At 44.7% G+C, this 9,461-nt stretch overlaps 1 protein-coding gene across 1 annotated transcript; it reads right to left on the bottom strand.

The window, feature by feature from the left end:
• Nucleotides 1–791: 791 nt before the first annotated feature.
• Nucleotides 792–7,155, bottom strand: LOC121291912 (prostaglandin E synthase-like). The gene is made up of 3 exons (XM_041213570.1): nucleotides 6,990–7,155; nucleotides 4,384–4,466; nucleotides 792–2,248 (listed from the first exon to the last, which is right to left on the bottom strand). The coding sequence occupies exons 1-3, from the start codon at nucleotides 7,104–7,106 to the stop codon at nucleotides 1,999–2,001; spliced, it is 450 nt and encodes a 149-aa protein (XP_041069504.1). The 5' UTR covers nucleotides 7,107–7,155; the 3' UTR covers nucleotides 792–1,998.
• Between the last annotated feature and the right edge of the window lie 2,306 nt (nucleotides 7,156–9,461).

Genomic DNA, 9,461 nt, shown 5'->3' on the forward strand with positions numbered 1-9,461 from the left:
GTCATTAGTTTTTGGAACTCTCTTCCGCACAAGGTGGTGGAAGCTGAGTCTGTGAATATTTTTAAGGCAGAGCTAGATAGATTCTTGATAAGAAAGGGAGTGAAAGGTTATCGCGGATAGGTGTGAAGTTGCAATCAGATCAGCCATGATCTTATTGAATGGCAGAGCAGGCTCGAGGGGCCAAGTGGTCTACTCCTGCTCTTAATTTGTATGTTTTCATGTAAGTCTAGTGCTTATTTTGATTTCTTCTAATGTCCTCGCTAACCCGTAGCACAAGGTTTAGTGATTGGTGTACTTGTACTCCGATCTGTACCCCACGCAGGCTCGCACCTTCCAAATAACAAGTGACATCCCTAATCTTCCTATCAAAATGTACTCCCTCACATTTAACTGTGTCAAACTTCATTTGCCAATAATTTGTCCATTCTGCAAGTTTATTAATGCCTTCCTGTCAATCGTTGCAACCCTCCTCAGCATTGACTATCCACCTCACCCACCCCACCTCCCCACCACCAAACTGGTATCATCCACAAATTTAGGAATTAATGAAATACAAAGGGAATCAAGGAATGTAGGGACAATGCAGCAAGGTGGAGTTTAGGTAGACAATCAGTCAAGATTGTTTTGAATGGTGGAGTAGGTTCAAAGGGCCGGAATGGCGGACTCCTGCTCCTATTTCCTACCTCCTTATGTTCGTATTCACAGCTCACTTCCAACACCTCTCACCCCCAAGGAGAATGATCATTCTTACCACATTATTGATTCATTATCATCATAAAGACAATCCAATATTCCAACTTTTACCCTTAACTTTTATTAAATTAAACTATTAACATCAATAAATAAACAGAAGGCAAAACAGTCATAAAAATAACACAATGTCTTTGTACATTGAAATGACTGACTGACAGAGGTTTTAAACAACAGCAGCATTGAGTTAATATATTTGAATGTTAGTCTGGTGATCTTTCCAATGATGTCAGCGGAGTTGTGAGGGTAGAAAATTGGGACAGAGCACAAAATGGAACATGTTATCTGAATCTGCCCAGTTCCCACTGGTGGGATAAGGAATTGTTTTAAACTAAAATGTCCGATGGGATCGGGAGTGATGCTGGTTTGACATGCTGCTCAACTTTAATCTCCATTAAAATCAATGGAAAATAATACTGAACCTTGGTGTAAATGGGTGCTCACTCGATCCCATGGGATTCCCATCTGGAACCTCAGGCTAAAAGCACCCTGATCTCTGAGACGAGAGGAGATGGAGGAGCAAATGATGAGAGGATTCAACATTTTGAATCCCAAACCATCCGTGGAAAGAGGAGGCAGTTGTATTGGGATAGATTTTTCTGTTTGACCTTCCATATTGTTAAGGACATTGCACTCATTTTAGAAACAAACCAATTTTGATGCGAGTTTGGTCTCTCTAGCACAGGAGCAATCAGTTAAATTCAGGTTGCGAGTGGAGAATCCATCCTTGACAGCTGACTCCACCCAGTACCTGCTATAGAGAGGTTAAGCCTGATTTCAAGTGCTTCGTCATTGACACCACCATGTCTTCAGCTGCCAAGATTTTAAGCTCTGGAATTTCCTCCCTAAACTGTTACTTCTCTTTCCTCCTTTAAGGGGCTCTTTAAAACTGGCCCTCTTTGAGCCAACGTTGAGTTACCTGCCTCTAATTCCTCCTTATGTGGTTTGGTGTCAAATTTTGGTCTGTTACTGCACTTGTGAAGCAACCTGGGACATTTTTACTGTCCTATCTTGTATAAATTCAAGTTAGTGTGTCAGTTACTGCCTCCTAGTGGAGTGCCTGAGGTACTGAAATATGTTGCCCCCTCTCCCCTCACTCTCAGAGCTTTACTGCAAAGTTCACAGTTTACTCAGTGAGAAAAAGATCATTTACGTCAGCCCCGAGACACAGACTTCAAAGGAAATCTTCAGGCTTCCAAGGTGGAATCGAACCAAATTCCACCCCTCGAATGGTAGTGAGCTCTTCCTTCACCAGTAGGAGGCAACATTGATCAGAATCTTGAGGGCCATGGAGAAGCATGGGATCTGCCCCACGGTGTAGGCCAGGGATCTGGTCGGAGCTTTCAGGGCGAACAGATAGGCCACAGTGTGAACCAATCTGGCCAAGAAGAAGATCTGGAAGTGGATCCTTGCAATAGACGGAGTAGGATCCAGGAAGCAGTACAGCACGCCCAGGAAGAGGAAGGGGTAGACACATTCCATGTCATTACGATGAGCCCTGCGACGATGAAATAGAAAACAACTGGTTAGTTGAAGGTGACACATTTCATTGCCCTTGCCTACATGGGTGCCTTTCACAGGTAGCCTGATGGAGATGTGCTAGGTGGTCATCTGCGTTATTCACACTTGAAATGTCCAGATGACATTTGGGCAAGACAGCGCCAAGGATGAACATATTTGGAGAGGGATATATTGAACCAAGAATCCATGAAGACCATATCAAACTGCAGGGATATACTGACAGAGCTGAGGAGTCCCACAATGACCAGAAATGAAGACTTTTGACCTTCTCTTCACCAGCTCCTCACCATTCAACCTGCCTGCAGGAGATCAGATAAATAGCGCTCATTTCATAGAGACAAATGATAACATGTGTCTCATGTTTTTTTTCTGTTAGGCAGAGAATTGCCCTATGCCCATAGAACAGGACAGCACCGAAGGTGGCCCTTATATACAAACATGCAGTTAGGAGCAGGAGTAGGCCATTCGGCCCCTCGAGCCAGCTCCGCCATTCAGTAAGATCATGGCTGACCTGATTGTGACCTCAACTCCATTATCCTGACCTCCCCCAGTTGTTCAATCTAGTCTGGGGACACTCAAGGCAACCCACTAGACAAATTAAAGGGAACAGGAAGCTTGGACAATTCATTGTTACCCGCAAGGCTCCCTAGTACTCCAATGGACAACTGACATCCTCAGTGCGGTACTGAGGACATGACGAACAGAACAAAATAACTTCTCTTTCATTCCTGCAGGACCTCCCAAAGGGCCAGTGAAATACTACTTTTCTTGGTATTGTGTCAACATGTGCACAGCAAGATTCCACAAACAGCACTGAGACAAATGACCAGATAACTTTGTCTTTAGTGCTGATTTTTGCAGGGTAACTACATAGTGGCGATCTGCCCTGCCCCTCTTTGAAACATTGCCAAGTCCCAGCTCGGCAGGGAAACATCTCATGTCCAAAGTTTGACCCCCTTAGTCTACCTGAGCTCATCTGGAACAGTGGCAGGACTTAAAAATTGGCTTCAACGCCTCTTAGTTGCAAAGAAGGTGTTTGGGGGGTGTGGGGGGGAGGGAGTGGCAGAGGGGTAGTGGTGGATGGGGTTAGTCAGGCCTGATCACTACCCTATTGCGCTGCGCACAGTGACCCCTTCTGCAAATTACATACAAGTGTTTACTGGGCGAGGATTGGACTTGGCGAGATTTTCTATGCCCACCATGACTGAACAGCCCATTAACAGTCTCTCGACAGATGACAACCCAACGCAAGACCGTGCTTTTCCCACATTGGAAACAGAAAGGGTTTATTCATCAAGGCTGAAACACAGTTAAGGGGATGGTGGATTGGAGGTTGGGTTACAACACTGTAGGGCTAATTCTCAGGATCATTATTCTCTATGAGAATGGCTCCACTACCTCCCTCATGCCGCCCCACTTTCCTTAAGGTTTGGGATTCAAACCAGGGTTGATTTTAACCTGATTTATTGGATGAGAGTCCCGTGGGATGGAATGAAATGCTGGACTCACTCCCTCACTGGATATCACTATCCACTGACTTCAGTGGAGTGCACGTTCAGTGTCCCATCAGTGTATAAATGGGTTGCTTAGGTTAAAATTACCCCCAGTTGTCCTTGTCCCCTGTCCTCTCACCCAAGGTTGGTTTCAGTTAGAGCTGACACACAGAGGGTGGAGGCCAGGGATAAGAGCACAAAAAGAGTGCGCAAGACCCAAGAAAAACTGGGCCTCAGTGCTGACTTCTGCCACTTTTCTTTAGCCACAATCAGGAATAGAATCACAACAGCAACAAGGGTGAGCAAGTGTGACGTGAGAAAAAACATTTTCACAAAACAAATGGTTCGGGTCTGGAATGCACGGCCTGGAAGTGTGGTGGAGGCAGCTTCAATTGAGGCATTCAAGAGGGCATTAGATGATTATTTGAATAGAAACAATGGGTGGGAGTATGGGGAAAAGGCAGGAGATTGGCATTAGGACATAATGCTCATTTGGAGAGCCAGTGCAGACACAGTAGGCCGAATGGCCTCGTTCTGTGCTGTTAAAATCCTGTGTGATTCTGTGTGAAAGGTGTAGATAGTACCGCTGGCTCAACAGCACCCACTGTGTGGTCCTTACCTCCGGCAACGCTCGACATCCGGGTCAGTTCTACAAAGCTTCAGCCCTCCGTGTCTCAGAGCATCTTCTGGATTCGCGAAAGCCTAGGAGACAATGGAGAGTCTGGTGAGGCAGGCTTTAACTTCATTAGCGGGAAGAGTGTGGTCTTAGTTTGAAGCAGAGAGGTCCCACACTGGGACTCTGTGTTTCGAACCTTCCCTTTCCCTATGATTTATAGCTCCTATAACACTGGCAGGGGTCTAGTTCGATGCAGGCAACCCTGGGTTACCCCTCAGCACAGCAGTCACCCTAAGAGACTACGAGGATAAGAGAAGAAACATATGGTCCAATCAAACTGAATGAAGCTCAACATAAGCAAAGATGACAAAGTGCTGACCAATACTAAAGGAGTTAGTCCCATCCATATCATGATAAGGGGCTAATTTGAATCTGATTCAGGAGGGAACCCCACAATGTTGGATGGTTTTATACCTGCCCAATATTATTCTCCACTTTCAGGAGCTGAAATCTTCAACCTAAAAGGGTGACAGCTTGTCTCATGAATAATTTGCAAAGGCAATTGAACAGCTACTGGACGGGGTGGAATTTACAAGGTTACAGACCTTGGGGTTAAGCATGACTGTTCTTTCAAAGAGCTAGCACAGGCAGGATGGGCTGACTGGCCTCCCTCCCTCTGTGCTGTAAGTTTCTATGATTCTATGGAGAGTAACATCGGCATGGCGTAAAACCAGCGTTACACCCAATGCTGTCAGTTTCCTGTTGGGCAGCTTAGGTTAAAACTGTGTCCCCCCACAACAGTCGCCTTTCAGACATTGTCCACCCTGCTCTGCCCATCTCTCGTGGAATCCCTCAAGCAATACCAGCAGATATTGCCTGCCCCCTCTCCAAGAGCGGCCACTGGGTAGGGGGTTGGAGGGGAGCTTGTGTTATGTTGTTCTGAACCTCCCATGGATTAAAGGAGCAATGATCTTGAACAGGGATTCAAGCGCAGACCCATCCAAAAAAAATCTGCTTTACACATCTTACTTGGTTGTCATAACAGACACAAGTCAGGAAATTGGTGTTCCTATGAGCAGCAGTTGAATGTTTGACATGTGTTTGACAGGGTCTATCTATATTTAGCTGAAGTTTCAACTCAGTTAAAAATAACACGAAAACCACAGCTGTGTGAATGTGTTGGAGAGAGTGCAGAAGAGGTCTACAAGAATAGTTCCAGGGACGAGACACTTCAGTTATGAGGAAAGATTGGAGAGGTTGGGACTGTTTTTCTTGGAGCGGAGAAGGCTAAGGCCAGACTTGATAGAAGTTTTCAAAATCACGAGGGGTCTAGACAGAGCAGATAGGGAGAAAATGTTCCTGCTCGTAAACAGATCGCAAACCAGAGGGCTCAGTTTTAAAGTGTTTTGCAAAAGAAGCAAATGCGAGGTGAGTAGTTAGGGTTTGGAATGCACTGTCTGGGATTGTGGTAGGGGCAGGTTCAATTGAGGCACTCAAGAGAGCATTGGATGGTAATTTAAATAGAAAAAATGTGAGGGCTATGGGAAAAAGGCAGGAGATTGGCACTAGGTTAAAATGCTCAGAGAGCCAGTGCAGACATGATGGGCCGAATGGCCTCCGTCTGCACTGGAATAATTCTGTGATTCTGTTCTGTCGGCAACAGGTCATGACACTTCTAAAGTGCTTTGTTGGCTCTGAAGTGCTATTGGACATCCTGAGATTTGAAAGGTAATGCAGAACTGAAGTCCTTTCTCTTTCATGCACAGCCAATGTTATTTGAAACCAAGCAGAAACTCTAATACCTGAAATACAGCCTACACCTTCAGGCTGATTGGCTGGGAACACTGCAGAACTATTGACTCAGGTCATGCGATTACTGAGCATCAGCCCTCATGTGCACAGAAAGAATTTGCATTTCCATAATGACTTTTCACCATCCTGGGACATCCCAAAGCAATTTGCAGCCAACAAAGTGCTTTACTGAAGTGTATAATGTAGGATACGTTAAAGCACAGCAAGAGGCCACAAACAGCAATGTGATTTAGTGGGTTTTTTCTGTTGTCTGGTTGAAGGATAAATATTCACCCAGGACTCTGGGGAGAACTCCCCCGCTCTCCTTCGAAATAAAGAATATGGTCAGAGAGAATTCAATTGATAAGCTTATTGAAGCCACTTCTTAATGACTGATAAACTGCCACTGTGTGGAATGGTTCAGAATAATCCTCCTCCAGAATAAAAGTCTTACCACAATTTCTGGCTCTTTTCCAGCTTTTGATCATTTGTGGCAGATCTAAACCTAGCTCCAACACATCCAACACCTTCACTGTTACGAACATATTTCCTGCTCATTCCTGATAGTGAGGAAGTTAAGCGCTGGGGAGGTGCTCTGAATTTGTGGCTTTCTACCCACTATTGGAGGTTAATCCACCCAAAGACCAAAAAATGACAAAACCAGTGGAGGGAATTAAACAACTCAACGATTAAGGGTGTTAAGAGGTTCACGGACTCCTTTTAAATGTAGCATGCATTTAAAATAAAAACAAAATGCTCGCATTATTTCATCTCAAAGCCAAAATAGAGGTTTTGCAACAAATAAGAGCAATTCTTACCTTTTTGCGGAGTCTGACCTGACCTGTGAGGACTGCAATGACAAACATCTTAACGAGCGAGAGAACAGCGTAGAAGACAAAAGAGCAGAACACCTCATTCTTCAAGTTCAGAATCATCTTTGCTTTTCTACGGTTGTGCACGCTTGTTATGAGTCTGGGACACAGTCCAGTTCCTTATATATGTATCTCCTGTGAGGGAAAGAGAGTGTCACAGGGTAGTGGTTTGTAAATCAGATGATGTAATCCAACCTGCAATCCAGCCTGTCAGGGCTTGCAGTAGGATTTACCCTGACTAGTTAGATAAACAGAGTTGATCAGGCATGAGGAGGCTTGAGTGTTAATCAAAAGAACTTTGCCACTGCCCTACCATTGTGTGACGGGTGGACAAGCAGCTGATGGAGTTATAATTTAAGAAATTTGGCAAATCCGCTATGTAAAACAACCTGATGCAACGTCTCTTGTCACGGCAGTTTTTAAAAATCCAAATATATTGTCTATACTTGCTTTTTTATGTAGAATCATAGTACAATACAGCACAGAAGGAGACCATTCAGCCCACCATGGCCATACCAGCCCTTTGGTAGATCTATTCAGCTAATCCCACTCCCCTCCTCTCGCTGCCTAAGTTAATGTTTTCCTTTGATTCTTTTGCAAGCGACCTTAAACCTATGTCACCTGATTTAGTTTATGTTGCCTCTTTTCAATCTTCCTACTGAATTTCACACTTCCCAATGTTCAATTTCATCAGCCCATTTCACCAATCAACATCCGTCTGAGGTCTGTTACATGCGCAACCCCTCAGATACTGAAGCAGTCCATGTCCAAATGCAGCAAGACCTGGACAAAATCCAGGCTTGGGTTGACAAGTGGCAAGTAACATTCACGCCACACAAGTTCCAGGCAATGACCATCTCCAACAAGAGATAATCTAACCATTGCCCCTTGATATTCAATGGCATTAACAACGCTGAATCCTGCAATATCAAAATCCTGGGGGTACAATTGACCAGAAACTGAACTGGACTAGCCATATAAATACTGTGGCTACAAGAGCAGGTCAGAGGCTGGGAATCCTGGTAACTCACCTCCTGACTCCCCAAAGCCTGTCCACTATGTACAAGCCACAAGTCAGGCGTGTAATGGAATACTCTCCGCTTGCCTGGATGAGTGCAGCTCCGACAACACTCGAGAAGCTTGACAACGTCCAGGACAAAGCTTGTTTGGCACCCCATCCACAAACATTCACGCCCTCCACCATTGATGCACACTGGCAGCAGTGTGTACATTTTCAAGATGGCCAGCAGGAACTCACCAAGGCTCCTTAGATAGTACCTCCTAAACCCACAACTTCTACCATCTAGAAGGACAAGGGCAGCAGATAGATGGGAACACCATCACCTGAAAGTTCCCCTCCAAGCCACTCACCATCCAGACTTGGAAATATATCGCCATTCCTTCACTGTCGCTGGGTCAAAATCCTGGAACTTCCTCTTAACAGCACTGTGGGTGTACCTGCGTCACATGGACTGCAGCAAATCAAGAGGGCAGTTCATCATCACCCACTCAAGGGCAATTAGGGATGGGCAATATAGCCAGCGAAGCCCACATCCCATGGATGAATAAAAAAACACTATCCTTCTCATTTTATACTCCATTTCTGTATGTTCTATTATCTGTAGGCTTTAAAATTGTGCCTGTGTAACCGAGTCCAGCTCATTAATGTCAAAAAGGAGCACTGGCCTGGGGGAGCATCACTACAAACTGCCCTCCAAACCCTGAAAAACAACTGGTTACCACTACTCCCTGCTTTTAATTAGCTTGTTCAGGAGCTTCATACAAACTTTTGTCCCCTAGCCGATTTTGTGTCTGGGCTGCCACTCTGCCTTTGATTTCATGAGCTTTAATGTTGCTGACAAGTCTGTGTGCTACCTTGTTAAATGCCTCTCGAAAGTCCAAACTCTGCACGACATCAACAACTCTACTCTCACCAAACCTCTCTTTTCTTTCATCAAAGAAGCTTGGTGAGATAGCCTAACACAATTTGCCTGTGCTGGTCTATGCTGACTTTCATTTATTAACCTATACCTTTTCAAATGGCAATTGGTTTTGTACCAAATTATTAAGTCTTTCAAAGTTTACCTATTTATGTTAATTCAACTAACCTGGATCTTGCCCCTCAGCACTTTGCAGCCAAATTCTCCACCATAACTTCACTCAGTAAGGTACAATGCATCCCAACCAGACCAGATATTCTACTTAAGACCATAAGACATAAGAACAGATATTAGGCCATTCGGCCCATCGAGTCTGCTCCACCATTCACTCATGGCTGATAAGTTTCTCAACCCCATTCTCCCGCCTTCTCCCCGTAATCTTTGAACTACTTACCAATCAAGAACCTATCTATCTCGTTCTTAAATACACTCAATGACCTGGCCTCCACAGCCTTCTGTGACAATGAATATTTTAAGG

This window comes from Carcharodon carcharias, chromosome 19 (assembly GCF_017639515.1).
Source record: "Carcharodon carcharias isolate sCarCar2 chromosome 19, sCarCar2.pri, whole genome shotgun sequence".
Taxonomy (NCBI): Eukaryota; Metazoa; Chordata; class Chondrichthyes; order Lamniformes; family Lamnidae; genus Carcharodon; species Carcharodon carcharias.

Coding starts and splice junctions, on each gene's coding strand:
- LOC121291912 (XM_041213570.1), bottom strand. CDS start 7,106: ATGATTCTGAACTTGAAGAATGAGGTGTTCTGCTCTTTTGTCTTCTAC. Junction 4,467..6,989: donor AGGTCAGACTCCGCAAAAAG/GTAAGAATTGCT, acceptor ATTGTCTCCTAG/GCTTTCGCGAATCCAGAAGA. Junction 2,249..4,383: donor GATGTCGAGCGTTGCCGGAG/GTAAGGACCACA, acceptor TCATCGTCGCAG/GGCTCATCGTAATGACATGG.